At 39.0% G+C, this 17287-nt stretch overlaps 1 protein-coding gene across 4 annotated transcripts in view; it reads right to left on the reverse strand.

Annotated features, from left to right (window-relative positions):
* The window catches only part of DOCK4 (dedicator of cytokinesis 4), a 255013-nt gene that overhangs the window by 127676 nt on the left and 110050 nt on the right, over window positions 1-17287 (reverse strand). For all 4 annotated transcript variants that reach the window (XM_075081064.1, XM_075081063.1, XM_075081061.1 and 1 more), the window contains exons 9-12: window positions 5731-5812; window positions 5056-5116; window positions 2998-3130; window positions 1344-1432 (exon numbers count right to left, since the gene is read on the reverse strand). In XM_075081064.1, the coding sequence (XP_074937165.1) occupies window positions 1344-1432; window positions 2998-3130; window positions 5056-5116; window positions 5731-5812 (365 nt within the window). The remainder of the gene's footprint in view (window positions 1-1343; window positions 1433-2997; window positions 3131-5055; window positions 5117-5730; window positions 5813-17287) is intronic.

Here is a 17287-nt window from a genome sequence, read left to right on the forward strand (position 1 = left end):
GGCTGGGAGAGCTGGGTTTGTTCAGCCTTGCGAAAAGGAGGCTCAGAGGGGATTTCATCACCATGTACCAGTACTTAAGGGGTAGCTACAAAGAAGATGGAGACTCCCATTTTACAAGGGGTCAAAGGGAGAGGACAAGGGGGAATGGACACAAATTGCTCTTGGGGAGATTCTGATTGGACACCAGAGGAAAATTTTTCAGTGAGGACAGTCACCCATTGGAATAATGTCCCCAGGGAAGTGGTTGACTCGGCCACGTCGGACACCTTCAAGAGTCGTCTGGACAGGGTGCTGGGCCGTCTTGTATAGACTGTGCTCTTCCCAGAAAGGTTGGACTAGATGATCCCTGAGGTCCCTTCCAACCTGGGATTCTGTGATATGATATTCTAAACTTTAAATGTATGTATATATGTGGTTAGACTCTATATGAGAAATAATAATATTATTAAAAACAGTTAAATATATAACTTCAGTGCTGGTAAGTAACATAAGCTTTTACGTGCTTCTTAGTTGTCCACTAAAGATTCTTGAATCTACATTTTCAAGATAATCATTATGCTTGAAATCAAGTTAACAAGGCATGTAGTCATATTTCAACTACTTAACATTTCAGAGGGAGAAAAAAAAATATTTGAATACAAGGACAATAGACTCACAAACTTCAATTTCAGGCTTCAAGTATGACTGCATCCCTGGATGACAGCATTCGGAAAAAGTTAACAAGCTGGTATGAAAAAAAAACCCCAAAACAAAAAATGCAAATCCAACATCTCCTGTGGGTCAAACCACCATCTCACAATAACAAGGGTCAGTTGTCTCCCTATTTCTTAGCTCTCACACCTGAATTTATTTTGCTGACAGTTACAGTGACCATATAGGTGACTATGGAGGACTCTTGGTAAGTTCTTAAATATCAACTCTGCATCTTGCTTAGCTGGCCAGTAGGAATGCAGCGTGCACTGGTAGCTCCCATTTCATTTTTTTCTGAAGTTTAATTAATATATAATGTCAATTAAAAATTTTATATTCCTGACGAAAATGTGAAGCAGAAATGTTAAGCAACACAGATCAACAATTTGATGAGCCTGACATGCGAACAGAACTCCACAGCAAACTGTAGCTCCTCAGCACAGAAAAAAATTACTTAGCCCCTTAAAAAAAAAATTCAGTGATTTTTTTTTCCTAGATGTACACATGAACAGCAACATCATACTTTTTCACCTGAGTATTCTTCTCTATGTGAAAAAATATTTCTGTCATAAACATTAGTCCTTCTAAAATAGAACCACTTGCAAACTAAGGAAACCCTAAGAATGCAAACAGAAGTGTGGTAACTTACTCACCTGCATTGGAGCCTGTCAAGTTGTAACGTGCATTCAGCTTTTTAATGATATTTTCATGGATCTGATACCAGTCACTCTCTGTGTTGCACCTAGAAAAATAATAACTTTCTTAACTCTGAAACAGGAACACAAGTTTTTCAGACCAGCTTCACCACATATCTCTAAACAAATCCTCTTTTGTCCACAGAACTAGTAACACAATAGGAGCTAATAAAGTCCCGTGAAACTGTCTCAATGGAAAGGGTGAGAGTGCTCTAACCATTTGAGAAAGGCACCATGGAAAAACCTGCTTCGTGTGGCAAAGGGTGGGAGAAAGACAAGAGCAATTATGCTCAGGAACTCAGCCATGACCAAGTTCATTATCTGTATAGATCTTTCCTTCAGTATTAAACCACACAGAAATCTATCTTGTGACACTCAAGAGGAGACACAGGACTCAGACCTAGTCTTAGCAGACAGAAAAATCTGTGCTGTACACTTCAGAGTTACTTAAAAGAGGATGTGATCTTCAGGAGGTAGTCAGCGAAAGAGCAAATTTAATTTCAGTATACATTTAGAAAATAGCTGCTTTTCCATAAGGAAAAACTGAGCGTGTTCTAATGATCACTTTTCATGGTTTAGACCAGACTTAGTCTTAGCATCAAATCTGGTTTTGAGTGATGTTTCTTCTTCCATTGTTCTTGTTATTTTAAAACATACAAGCAAGATTAAAGGCAAATTCGAATATAATAGGCAGACAAATCTAACAAATTGTTAGTCAACAAAGAACACTTATTTGACTTTAGCGTCCTGGAGTCTGAAGAAAAGTCAGCCCACATGTCAACTGTCACACTTAATTGCTTTTCTGCAGCACTGATTCCAGCAGCTCTAATTCCGCACAGAAGGGTACAGAGGAGAGGAGAAAGGCTGCCTGAAAGACTTCCATGCCTTCAAGATTTGAGTGCTAACCCTGGGATGGGCAGAACTTCCTCATGTGCCTGACAATATGTGTCCCAGGTTTATGTACTTAGAATAGATCACCCCATGAAATGGTTCTTACTATAATGTCCGTGATCAGCAGGAAGTTACATGCACTGTGTTGCTACAACCAGAAAGCGGAACTTTCTTCAAATTACTGTCAGCTAAAATCCACTATTTAATCAACCATTCACTTGAAAATCTATTTCTTGAGTTTTCGTTCTCTAGTGCTAACTACCTTTTACACTTTGGTGTAAATCACTCTTTTGTGTAAATTGATTATATAATTGCTTCATTTCACAAAAAGATACCCTGCCTGCTTTTTTCTGTAGTTATGAAGTACTTTCACTAGCTGCCTAGGCAGCACAAGATGTTTATACAAGTTCTAAAAGCACTTCATGTTGCCATAAAAAGAGAGCTCCAGAAGCTCTTACAAGGATGTGAAAAATGCTGAAACATACACAAAGATCTAAAAGGATGTAACCTTTATCTTTAATATTATCCCACTTTATAAACACATCTGTAGAACTAACAAAATTTCCAAACTAATTTTTTCCAAAAAAAAAATATTAGCTACTACACTTTTTTGGGACAGAAAGGAGCTACAGCTATTACTCACACTGCATTTAATATCACTTCTTCTGATACAAACTGACTCTAAGATACTTCTAAAAATTAAGAAAGAAGCACTCCTTACATGTATACTTTTAAGACGAGGTCATCCTTTGAATCTCCTGCCAGCAGATCTGCAATACTGAGGACTGCACAGCCAAAGGGCCGTCTATATTGTACGTTGCAGGCATTTTTCTTTTCTCCAGCTCCCATTCGTCCTGCCAGAAAAAAATACATATTTGATTCATAACCCATGGAACTGTCTCTCTTAAAACCACAGAAGGGAGGCAGAGAGCAATCCAGCGCAGTATGGTGACAGGTCTGAGTAGATGATGCCAAGCGTACTCACTGCTAATCTGGTCCATCTTTGTACTACGTTAGGATAACAAATGGTACAGGAAGTCCACTAAATATGTAGTGATCTTAACAAGTCTCAGGCCAGATGTACTGCTCATTCTCTCATGACCTCCACTCAACAACCAACACTTTCTGATACCCAGTGATAGCACACTCAAGACACCACCAAATTAAATTCAGAATTCAGACACGACAGAGTGTTCAACATTTGCTGTCCAATAACAATTATTTTATTGTGGTTGTTGCTACCCGTGATTTCTACAAGCCAACACAATTTACTAATCAAATGCTGCTTCCAAGTAGGCAACTGACTAGCAAGGGGATAATCGACGAGCTACAGAAAAATCAAATAGAGATGAAACACGGGGAAAAATTATGACAAAGGACAGAAGAACAATTTATGATAAGGCAAGAAAGAAGGCAGCCAAGGAAAATAGATTTGAAACAAAATATTTTCCCTAGCCTTTTCTATTTGATTTAAATACAATCGATCAGTCTTCTTGCTGTGCTCCTGGCATTTGAAATTGCCCTCTTTCCAACCATTTTATTCAATTGTGCACTGGCAGCTATGTATCTTTCCCACCAAGTCTTAATTTCTGACAAGAAAAGCCTCTGGTTGCAGTCGCTGCAGGGCAATGCCTCCTCCAAATATTCCTATGCATCATGAGCTAGAAGAATAATTGTTCATTTTCACACCATGCAGCATATAAATCTTATTTTAACTTTTTTATATTTCAGTGGTTCATTTATAAACTTGACTGAGAATATATTTGAAAACTATACAATAAGAAAAATTCCACTCCCCATTCTTCTTTAAAGCACTTATTCCTACCAAATCTGCTTGCATTACATCAGAGTTCACCATACTTTTTCCCAGTCCTTGCCAATAAAACAAAACACAGTATTTTGATATTCTGATGAAGCACTAAAATAGCATGAAAATGCAAGGAAAAAATACTCCTCAAAGCTGTAAAACAGAGTTTACTTTGTAACAAGTTGTTTCAGAACTCAGCACAAGTTAGAGTGACTGTATTTCAAAGCAAAGTACCTTTCAAAAATAGGAATAAAAGTTATATTTAGTGCTGCACTGATGCAACTACAGAGACATTTTACAAAGAAAACAATATACCTAAGAGGTCAGAAGCAGACCTGAAGATTATTGTTTCACATCAGTACAGCCCAGAGGATAACTTCTTAAAATAAATACCTAACACAAACACACACTTTTCTTCTCCTCCACTTTGTTCTAGAGGACATGGTATCTGTCTATAGCATCAAAGATTAAAATTATGAGACTTCCTCCACTTCCTTCCTCTCCCCCTTTTTAAAGAGGTCAGGGAGAAGACAAAATTAATCTGAGCAATTTCAGATATGTATCTGATATTATATACTAATTAGGTGCATTAATTTTCCAGTCAACTTTTTCTATGAAAAAAGGATGCTTGAAATTACTCTTTGAAACAAGAATGGACTCCCCAAAGACCTCCATCATCTTAAGACAGTTCATATTTGACACTTTCATTTTGTTTTGTGATAGCAACAAAATATCCTGCATCTAAACTCAGTTAGCAGTACACTTGAAAAATAACACAACACAGTGCAGAGAAATCCAAAGCAATTTTTCCATCAAAAACCAGGTGTTTGAATACATTTTTGGAAAAGAAAAGGCCTAGCTAATCCCAAACTGATTTGGGTCAACAAATCCCAAAGCTGACCCCAAGCAGTTTTATTTACTGTCATATGTCTAACAAATATAAGATTTCTACTCACAAATGGTTATACCTACCTATTCGGATAATGTGCACAGTGATATAGATGTCCTTCCTGAGCTCACTGCTGCCCAAATCCTGCACAAGACCACAACCTCATTATTTCTGACTCCTGATTAAAATGTGACATTTAAAGAGATCTTTACACGCTGCTTTCACTGTCAGTGAAAGTGATAAATGAACAGTGAGTTAATTTATACAGTATTAACAAATTATTCCTTTAAGACTTCAAATTGGCAGTCATGGACTCAAAATGACTGTCCTAAAATATCATGGGCTAGAATATGCTGAAATGCAGCAAAATCAGTGGGAGGACACAAAAGACTCACTGTGTGCCTTGAACAGCGGCGGTGCATTTGTGCAGTTCCTAATATTCTGAAATTACAGGGAGTGCTGCACAAACAGTATTTTGGGTGTGAAATGCACAAGGAGGAAAACTAACTGGTCCTTGTTGCAGGGAGGAAGACTGGCACACATGCCCACATGGAAGTTTAGATGAGTGTCCATATATTGCCAGAAGACATTCAACTTAGGAGTTCAGCAATACACTTTAACCATAGTCTTTAGAGTTGATATTCATAACAATGTAAAAGCTTAGGGGGCAGTTCTGAGTCAACCACAGAACAATAATTTTATCCAACTTCTATTTTCAATACCCAGCACAACAAAGACTGAGAACAGGAATAACTCACCACAAAGAGAGAACAGTGTCTTTCAGGCTTTTCTGGACATTTTGGCAAACCGTTTCTATTCAGTCTTAAAAAAAATCTTTCACTGTAAGAAAACAAATACGACAGATATGTTGAACACCACCACAGCAAGACAGACCTCATTTTGATCTTATTACCAGATGCAACTTTACTCAAGATATAAAAGAATTAAGTAATTTCTTTCTAGAAGTCTCAGCTGTATCAATAAAAAAGGGAGCTAGTGAAGGGTGGTGAATGACTTAATCACCTAACAAAATTACTAAAAACTCAATACAAAATAGAAGACTGACTGTCATTGGAAGAATGATATTGTATTGCCTAGTACACAGAGAAACACAAGCAATAAAATCCATTTATCCTAGAACTGAAATGAGTTGTTTGTGTGTTGGTATTGACTCTTGCTAAACAAATGTCAACATTGCCACACCCCTATTCAACCAATATCCTTCTTCATAGATAGGAAGATGATTCTAGGGGACATTTTTCTTACTTAGCTCCTTCAAAATCTCTCACTAGAGTATGCTGATTCTCACAGTCTTGTAAGAGTCTTAGATGTTCCAGCAGGGCAAATTTCATTTTCAGAATTCTATTTTGCAATCTGCTGTGGGGTGTTAAATGCTGCAGCTGATATAAGTACTAACACCGTTAGTAGGGAGATTCAGGGAATTCTTATTTCAGAATAGAAGAGGGCATAAGACCCCACTGAAAGAGAAATTACTTTTTGAACCACTTCTATTTCATAGCAGGTCCATTATGGACAACCATGCAATTCATGCATGGGAAGTTTATGAAGAAACAAACTTTCCATGCTTTGGATCATTTTCTCCAAGATATAGCCTCATAGGAAGTGTAACAATCATATTTCTGCACTGAGAGATATGGAAGATGGGAAAAGCAAAGAAGTCTGAAGTGTTATGTTTCTCTTGATCCTCTTGCGCCCAGCCCCAGCTGACCAGACATTTGAGTCTGGATGCCCTGTAATGCTCAAATCAGAAACCAAATTTCCAAAGTTCAGCTAGTTTTTTCTCAGTTGTATTTGCCTCTTCTGCTTATCCCAGAGGCTAAACATGGTTTACCACTGCTCTATACCATTCACAGCTTTTCAAAATGCAGCTGGAAAATCACTAAGAATATGTTGTATAAGGTCCAACTCAATAGAGACTAATTAAATCTTTATTGCACCAGCAATTGCCTTGTAGAAAACCTGGATCAATGATTCACAGAATCAGAGTCATTCACATTGAAAGGGACCTCAAAAGGCCTCTAAGTCCAACCTCCTGTTCAAAGAAGGGTCAGATAATAAGGTCAGATTAGCTTGCTCAGAGCTTTAACCAGTCAGGTCTTGAAAACCTTCAGTTACAGAGACGACACAGCCACTCTGGAAAACCCATTCCAGTGTCTCACTGTCCTCAATTTTTTACTTACACCCAGATGGACCTTCTCTTGTTTCAAATTATATCCCTTGTCTCTCATTACACCACCATGCACCACTGATGTTATTGATCTTGTTGTAGGTACAGGCAGGTGATTTAGCTCCCCTCAAAACAGCTTCTTCTCCAGCCCAAACAAGCCCCACTGCCTCAGCCTGACCTCCACGGTCAGGAGCTCTTGCCCGCAACCTATGTGAGGCCTTCTGCTGAACTCACTTCAGTTCATTAATATCGGTCTTGTACTGGAGGATCCAAAACTGGCATGGTATAACCAACGCTGAGCAGAAGGGGATGATTGCTTCCCGTAAGCAACTGGCTATGTTCTTGTTGACACAGCCCAGGATGCTGTTACACTCAAGAGCACATTTCTTAAGAACTACACCTAGAGAATGCTTTATTTTTTTTATGTGCCAGCTATCCAGGCTGAACCTACAAACAATTAGACATTTTCACTGTGGTTATTTGAAAACATTTGTGCAATCCTCAGCTATGCATCTTTTTTTATCAGACAGCATAAAAGGCAGAACCTAAGAGTAGTAGAGTTGAACTCAAATACCTCAAAGTGCATGAAAATCCTATTTTCTCAGAAACATTCACGTTTTACGATACAGCCAACTTGTGCAGCTTAGGTCTCCATGGAAACTTTAAAATTGAGTTTTAACGACTGTTTATGTGAGTATATTTTTACAGAGAAACAAGTTGGTATTTTGCTGTCGATTTAAAAATAGTTTTCAAAATAATTCTGCCTTTTCATTTAGATTTAGCTCATTTGCAATACTGGAAAATACAGTAAAAAAAGTGCAAATCTTTGTTTATAGGTCTCACACACAAAGTTGCTTTACATTGAGCAAGGATTATTATTTATATTACCAAAGTGCTAAAGCTTTAGGACCCCATTATTTTGGGCACCATGCAAGCCTGAATAAAAAGAAAAGGTCTCTGTTTCAGCAGTAACAATACAACTTCTGTGCACTAAAGCCTGCAGTGCATCGGTACACGTCAATACAAATTTGGCCAATACAAGGTGATTCTAAATTTCATCACCTTGTCTTCAGTCTGTACAGCTATTTAAAACAATACACATATATACATACCCCATTTCACTGCATTTTTGTCTCTAAGAACATCACTAGACATGTCGGTTCAAAGAAAAAAAAACATTCAGAAAAAAACTGTCTGGCTGTGGATAAGCTGTCTTCATAGTTTACCTATGAACTGGCAAATACTGAATTTAACTGGGAGTGTATTTGCTGTTTATTGAAGTTACATTCTGCAGAAACAAAGGCAAATCTTTTGAAAGCCTCCTACTCACTATCCACTACAATATGAAATCTTCAAGCTCTGCTTATACTCACAGACCATGAGAATATGATTCACAACACAATTAAAAGCCAAGGACTTTTGTCACACCACAAAGAAATGCACTGATTGCAACAGACATGTAATGGTTATGCAGATCTAATTTCCTCATTTGAATTTGAAATTTTGTTTGACTGAAGCACAGGACCCAGTGGCAATGAAAAAAGCAAACTGAAAACAACAGATAAGAAAAATAAAAACCTTAATCCTTGTTCAGTGCTTTGATACTTTTTTTTTCCCTTGAAACATATCACAGCACCAGTTACAGTTCAGATTAAAATGGTTATCTTTGAATTTTACCAGGGAGCAAATGCAAGCAGTTAGACTTGCAAGATTATAAGGAAAAAAATGGCAACGTTATATCTGAGTACAGAGAGCATGTGCATTTATATACCATTTCAAAGGATTTCTATAGAGACAAACAGGTTAGAAAATGGTTGAGAAAAGTAAACAGCCTTCCTAAAACAAAATAAAGACAGAATTCCCAAGATCTGAAAACTTGGCTTCAAACATCAGCAAAAACTCCAGAGGGTCAAATCTAGGGCTAGGATCTTTTTGCACAGCAGTTTTCTGGGCAGTCGGTTGCGCATGCATATACACGGCACATACACACAGCCGTACCCCAAAGCAGAAATACCATTCCTTTGTATTAAGACGATGTGATTCTTCTTTAGACTACAATGAATTTTTTATGAGCACCAATCTAGTCACATAAACATGCAGTACACATATAAACTCTGCTGTCTTCCCACTCAAAATAAGGAAATAACTAATGCTGGCAAGATTAATTTAATAAGGTCAACAAGGGATTTTTGTACTGTAACTTCCCATGTATTAGTGAAGTAACAGTGTGTTCCAAATCTGCAGGTTTAACGCATGCATTTGAAAGAAACATGGCCACAAACTGTTCTATTTTCATAAGTGACCCCTATTTCCTTAGTATTAGCAGGAAAATGTTACCAGTCATACTACCAGCCTAGATAGATTGCTTGTTCTATGATATGTAAACACGCTATGTAAAAAAAGAACCAGACAGATTTATACCACATGGCATATTCTTGTGGCAAAGCTATGTCATCAAATAGTCACAGTTCTCAGTAGACCTTCACTTTCAGACATCTCTATAAATGCTACTTCAATATAAGTTACAGTGATTTCTAAAACAAATAATGAGAGACAATAAGAGAATACTGCCCCATAATTCACCAGCTCAAGTGTATCACATTCCAGAACGCCGTTAATGGGCGTCCACTTGAATCTGAATTGACTTTGTTTACAGCTAAAGGCTCATTGACTTCATAAAACCAGATCAGATACAAAATGGTACCCTCATACTTAGTGGTGAAGTACAGAGAAACATGGTACAACATGTCATATGTTACTGAAGTAAAGATAAGAAAGCCCTAAAAATGTACTCTTAATCAGAGAACAACAGAGTGATAAATGTGCCAACATGACTTCATAGTACAAGCCGCTTCACAGTAAGTCAGGCCCTGTATATGCACTTACAGAAACCGTACCCAAATTTGCTAAAATTTGTTGCTAAAATAAGTAGCAACAAGCAAAGGGGGAGAGAAAAGGTAGCCTCAGTACTATAAAAATATGATTTCAGCCAATTTCCGATAAAGATCAAAGCATTAACACTAACAAAAATAAATCGAACAAAACAATATTTTGACGCATCAAAGCTTTTCTTCATGTCTCCCAGCCATGCTGACAACATTGATCAAGGAGAAGAAAAACACTTTCAAACGCTACTTTATGCTGTAGAACCCAACTTTTTATGAACATGCCCTACGTTATTTCAGATATCCACCTGTATTTTAACTGAAAGGTGGCATTACACATTCCTTGAAAAGAGTAACATGTTGCTCAGGAAACAGTGACTTTAAATTCTTTTTCATGAGGCACCACAAGACCCAAAAGACAACACAGTTTTAAAAGACAGACAGCACGCTGGAATCTATCAGCAGGTATTTGGAACTAAAGAAACAACGTTCACCAGAAGCTGGAGCTCTCAGTACTAGTGAGCTTAGTCTGCCACCTTAGATAAACATTTTGCAGCACAGCATTATGAGTACGCAGACCTACAGATCCTTTAAGCTGAATTACAGTCTTGTTATCCTAGTCACTGGCTGAGGTAACAGCACGGATACAAGCAGATTTACTGTGTCTTTCCCCAAAGATAGAAATGAAACTTGAAGAGAGCAGGAGGAACTGGCAAAAGTGAATGGAAATTAAAGCATTTAAGAAAATCCCCTGCCTCCAACACCACCTGGGCTCCTGCATATTCATTACCATTTGGGGGTTTACAAATAGCAAGTCTGTGTTCTTTTGTGCTGACCCTGAGATGCCGTTTGCTGGTATCCAGTGCAACTGCAACATGTTCTCAATAAGATGATCTGTAAACCTACCAGAACACCACTAGTGGTGACTATATCTCATCACTACCTAAATCTATCACAGATATGCCATGGCTGGTGCACATGCCCCTGTTCTAACACGGCATTAATTTCTGAATGTAACTAATTTTTTAAGCTCCACGCGCTGTAAGACAGGTCACCCCTTGCAGTGCTTTCATCACTGTAACTAAAATCAATCATTTCTCCTGTAACTTTTCAATTTTTAACAGGGTCATTTGTTAATGCATGAGACACCTAAATGATACCACAGGTTCCTCTTGCTTGGGTTGCTTTGTCTGCTTAAAAAAACCATATATCTACACAAGATCAGCTCGAAGGTCTCTATAAGCTGGCACCCTCACTCCTACCACAGCAATTAGAAGATATTTGAGAAAAAAAAATCTTCAAACAGTAGATAGGTACGTACATTTGTTTCACTGAATATGAATATTCATGAGAGGAACTGAGCTACATCATGAAATACAACTGATTTCCAACACACCCTCACACCTGGGAATAACATGTATGAAAGATATTATTAAAAACAGGCTCCATCTCCCCATAAAATACAAAACCAACCCCTTTCAAAAGCATTTTCTTGCTCGACTACACTTGCGCCTTTTTTTAGAAACTCATTCCTACCATATCTACCTCATTTTACTTACCCACAAATGTAGCTACTTCACTGCAAATTCACATGCAGCAGCTCCCATTCAACTGCTGAATAGGACAGTCTGGGCAGTCAGGCCAGTGCAAACGCCCTTGCTGAAATGTCAGCTCCTCAAAGAATACTTGGAACACTACCCTGAAGTAAAATGTTATTCTCTTGCAACTCAAAAACAGCCAGCATTTAAAGAACGACTGATCAAAAATGTCTTATTAATGACAGAAAATTACATAGCATTGCACAAAGTCAGATAAAATGAATGATTAGTAAGAGAAGTTGTTAAAACATCTAGAACTTCTTAAAGCCAGGATGAACCTTTCTGATCATCTGGCAACGATCTGTATGGAGGACATTACAGAACCTACCACAAGGCCAAAACATTTGGAGGACACAACTGTGCCAAACATTCCTTTCATATACATCCTTCCTGCTACATAAACCATATCTGCTTATACTATTGCTGTTGATGAGTATGTAAAACTGAGCTACCAAAAAATTACTTGCTTTTGAGGGATAAATAAAATATATTTTTGCTATTGACATCTGAAAGATTAAATTTTAAATATTTTAAATAATTTTAAATATTAATAGGTACAGGGGAGAAAGAGGACAGACCTATAGAAATCTTTGTAAGATACAAACCCCCTGATTTTGAAATTTCTCACTGGTCATGGTATGTACCTGTGAAGAATTTCTGAATCCAGAACAGAATATTCAGGTCACAACCAGACTCAAGAATGGAGGGGGGGGATTTCCTTCTCACCATAAGGTAAGTAGCCTGCATATTCATGGGGTACCTAAGAGGCTCAGGTTCCAATGTTTCATTACCATATGTTTAGTACTTTATGGGTCAGGCTATTACAGTAAGCACATCTTTTACTTTACTTTCAGAACTGTTTTCTTTGTAAAACAACAAATGGAAAGGTAATTAATAGGACACACTGACTGACTGAACCAGCACTTCAGAGTTCTTACCTTGATGTGGAGGAACTCCACAGTAGGCAGTTCAAGTCAGTATTTGACAGTGAGGTAGACAGAGAACTGGCTCAACAACAGAACTCAGAGGGTCATGATCAATGGGGCAGAGTCTGGATGGAGGCCTGTCACTAGTGGTGTTCCCCAGGGGTCTGTGCTGGGTCCAGTCCTGTTCAACATATTCATCAATGACCTGGATGATGGGACAGAGTGTAACCTCAGCAAGTTCACAGATGATACCAAGCTGGGAGGAGTGGCTGATACACCAGAAGGCTGTGCTGCCATTCAGCAAGACCTGGACAGGCTGGAGAGCTGGGCCGAGGGGAACCTCATGAAATTCAACAAGAACAAGTGCAATGTCCTGCAGCTGGGGAGGAACAACCCCATGCACCAGTACAGGCTGGGGGCTGAACTACTGGAAAGCAGCTCTACTGAGAAGGACCTGCAAATGCTGGTGGACAACAAGCTGACCATGAGCCAGCACTGTGCCCTTGTGGTCAAGAAGGCCAATGGTATCCTAGGAGGCATTAAAAGAAGTGTGGCCAGCAGATCGAGAGACATTATCTTCCCCCTCTACTCTGCCCTGGTGAGACCCATCTGGAGTACTGTATCCAGTTTTGGGCTCCCCAGTTTAAGGACAAAGAACTCCTCAAGCAAGTCCAGCGGAGAGCTATGAAGATGATCAGGGGACTGGACCATCTCCCTTATGAGGAAAGGCTGAGAGACTTGGGTTTGTTTAGCCGGGAGAAGAGAAGACTGAGGGAGGGGATCTCATCAATACCTATAAATATCTAAAGGGTGGGTGTCAGGATGATGGGACTAGGCTCTTTTCAATAGTGCCCAATGACAGGACAAGGGGCAATGGGCACAAGTTGGAACACAGGAAGTTCCAGCTAGACATGAGAGAAGACTTCTTTCCTGTGAGGGTCCCAGAGCAGTGGAACAGGCTGCCCAGGGAGGTTGTGGAGTCTCCTTCCCTGGAGACATTCAAAACCCGCCTGGACGCGTTCCTGTGCCCCCTGCTCTAGGTGTCCCTGCTCAATCAGAGGGGTTGGACAAGATGATCTCCAGAGGTCCCCTCCAACGCCTACCATTCTGTGATCCTTAAGCAAAAAGTATTATTCATTTGAGGCACATCCTTCACATCTCTGATCTGAATGGGACCAAGAAACAACTGTTTCGCTGATCTCCTCTGATGACTCCTACTCCAGAATTTCTCCTCATCTAGGATCTGAGCAGAGGAGAAACCCTATGACTTTTACTACTACTTCACTACTCCTGCCAAGAAAAGGCTGACTGACTATATATGTCCTGACTATGTTCCTGCACGTAGGAATCTTTCTGCTCACAGTGAATAACTGGAAAAAAATGAGGCACATTTTCTGAAGGGATGCTTCTAAAGTTTCTGGAACTTCAGTCTTCCCGTTTAAGCTGCTTTTTATAACCCTGTATTTACTTCCAATTACAACCACACCAAATACATTCACATCCACAAGGACAAATTACCAGGTGTTTTGCCTTAAACAAAGCCAATAACAAAATAATTAAGCCTACTTATATGTTGAGCACATGTATGTATATATGAAAACTTTTACAAAATTAGCAACCACATTAACAAATGTACATACCAAGTTACCAATCCAAAGAAGCATTTTTATTCCAAATGCATAACGGATTGTTAATAGAGTAGTGGCTGTTCCTTTGCCAAAGTGACTTTTACATTTCCTTTCAAGTCTTACAACCCTCCTGCTAAAATCAGGGCTATCTCCTGAATGAGCAGGAAGTAAATAAAATCAGGCTGGTTTTGTTTTATCTTGATTCTGAGGAGAGACAAAACAGAGTAATAAGTGACTAACCTAGAGTGACGCACTCTTAAGAGTCCGCTAGCCAGAAAAGCCAAGATGCTTCGTCTCTCCTCAATCTGTGAGTTATAGATATACATGCATTGATCTTGTCTAATTTGCTGTAGCACAGTTTTAATACCGTGCAAGATAAGATATTTTTGTGCACGCTGCGCAGGAAATAGAAAATACACTGAACTACCCTACGCTGTGAACCAGTAAAAGTGCAGATTATGCTTTTGTGGAAATACTATAAAGGAAAAGTAGCCCTGAGCTAGTTCAGTGTTTCTGGTTCCCACGGGTTGCTCCCTCTTACCAGAAACCCTGCTAGCTCCTTTAGCTCAAATCCCTGCCCTGCCTAGCAGGCACATTTGCACAGAGAAAGTCAGGGTCCAAGACTACTTCAAGACAAAAGGCATCCATGGATAATGAGGAGGTATCTGAATAAGAATTTCCGAGGAACAGTACCAATGAAGGTTACACATGTTTAAAAAATAGTATTTTAAGGGGAAAAGGCTGAGTAGTCTATCACCTAATGATAGATTAAAACTTATAAGGAACACCTAAATTGTGAGTAGCCTATGATACAGCATTGTACTGATCACTTTCATGTACATACATTTTTTCTTTACAAAAATTCTACATTGCTGAAAAAACTACAAAGTCCAGTCTGAACCCTGCCTCTCTAGTCAGCGTTCATTCCTCCCAGAAATTCTGTGCTATTGGGATCAGGTAAGTTAGTCTGAGATACAGTTAAAACCTATCCTTAAACTGGAAAAAAACACACACATTTTTTTCCCAGAATGATATCAATGTATATTAATACCCAAAGGGACGGTGCAAAGAAGATGGAGCCAGGCTCTTTTCAGTGATGCCCAGTGACAGGACCAGAGGCAAGGGGCACAAACTGAAGCCCAGGAGGTTCCCTCTGAACATCAGGAAACAATTTATTTACTGAGAGGGTGACTGAGCACTGGCACAGGTTGCCCAGGGAGGTTGTGAAGTCTCCATCCTTGGAGATGTTTAAAAGCCATCTGAATACAGTCCTAGACAACCAGCTCTAGGGGGGTTAGATGAGATGACTTCTGGAGTTCCCTTCCAACCTCAACCATTCTGTAATTTCGTGATTACGTGTAAGTACCACATAAAGGCAGCACAGATAGACAGCTGGGCCATTTGGGTCTTCATGGAAATACAGTTCTTTACACATTCTTCTCCATCTTCCAACTCTGTGAGTTAATAATTACCATGCACTTTACCACTTGTTTTTGCCTGCCCTGAAGTTGCAAATGATTATAACTAATGAACTGTTCCTCACAACATGTGACATATTCTTGATTAGCCAGAAGGCCATCCATACAGGATTCTTCTCCTGGACTTTTTTAATAACTTGTGTAGCCTTGCACTGAGTACACACACTACAGCTTCACAGATATATCCTCAGTCTCCTTTGTGGTCTAGTGTTCAACATTGTTTAGAAGCAACAAAGAATTTAACCATTCAAGTCTCCTCCACTGAGAGTGCTGATGTCTGAAGCACTGATCCTAAGCAAAGTACATACTGAAATTCAAGTGTAACCCACTTATGTGCTTAAAGTAATATTGTATCTCTGAGCTCTTGTTCAAGAAAGGCCATGGGATACCTTTCAAGAAGGGCATCTTGGGTTTCCAGTCATGAGCCTTCTGGGTAATGGAAATGTATCATCAGCTTGATTCAAGAGGTCTCCAAGCCCTTCCTTGCTGTTGTTCTGACTTAACAATTAACAATAGTCAGTTTTCTAGACTTTAGTTAGAGGGATGATTGAAAGTCAGGTTCTTTGAGCTGTGCTAGAACAGAGCAGATCTCAGGTTTGGTGATGCTGACAGAGGCTGCAAAAGATGCCTTTAAACATTCTCTTACTACACAAAAATCCTGTAAGATTTTCATAGAATAAGGGGGGGAGGGAAGTGTTTGTTTCTTAAAGGAAGAAAAACTGACATTATGGCTTTTTTCTGAGAAAAAAAAAAGTTAGACCACAAAGTAGTAAATATTGTGACCAACAGAATGTGGATTTCAGGCTTCGGAAAGTGATTTAATTGGTTTAAAGTAATAGCAGAACTGAAAGAAGTAAGGCATAAAAAGATTGATGTGTACGAACATCACTAAAAAGGTGAGGCTGAGAGTACAACAAAGGAAGGGTAACCTTATTCTTTGATACAGTTAATTGGTATGTCATATAGTATGGAGTTTACACAAACATTAAGCATATCAGCAAAAGATCACAAAATAGAAAACTCAGTTTGCTTTCATTGGCCTTGGGTAAACAGCCTATTCCTCTTTGTGCTGCTTAAGAAATCTGTGCTCATTTGAGGGCAATATGATAGTTACAAACAAGGTTGTTCAAGGTGATAGGAAGAGGGAGGATTAGCATGCCAACTTATCTCTGCTCCTCACAGATGGGGCCAGAGGCATCAATCATTTGTGGTAAGACATTCGTATCATATTGACACAGACAAAGTGTATATCAATGAGAGAAAATCTTACCACACTCCATCTTCCTGAAGTGCTGCCTTGAAATTGTCTTATTAATAGCATTGATATTTGGAAAAAATTATGACATTAAGAAAACGGTTTAGAAAAGACACTGCTACGCAAGAACTGTGTGTCACATTGCAGATTTAAGAAAAATCATTTCTACAGCAGTATGTTGGCATAACACAGAGGCAGAAACTCTACATAAACGTAAAGGTCAGCAAAGCAACTGGGACTTTGGGCAGGAGATCATTGCAGCATTCTTATGCATACTCATTAACGCCAAGAACAGGGTCCACAGTCTGAATTGAACAAATGTAGGCAGCAGGCTTAATACCCTCCATTCCCTTTTTT

This window comes from Phalacrocorax aristotelis, chromosome 1, assembly GCF_949628215.1.
Source record: "Phalacrocorax aristotelis chromosome 1, bGulAri2.1, whole genome shotgun sequence".
In the NCBI taxonomy this organism is placed as follows: domain Eukaryota; kingdom Metazoa; phylum Chordata; class Aves; order Suliformes; family Phalacrocoracidae; genus Phalacrocorax; species Phalacrocorax aristotelis.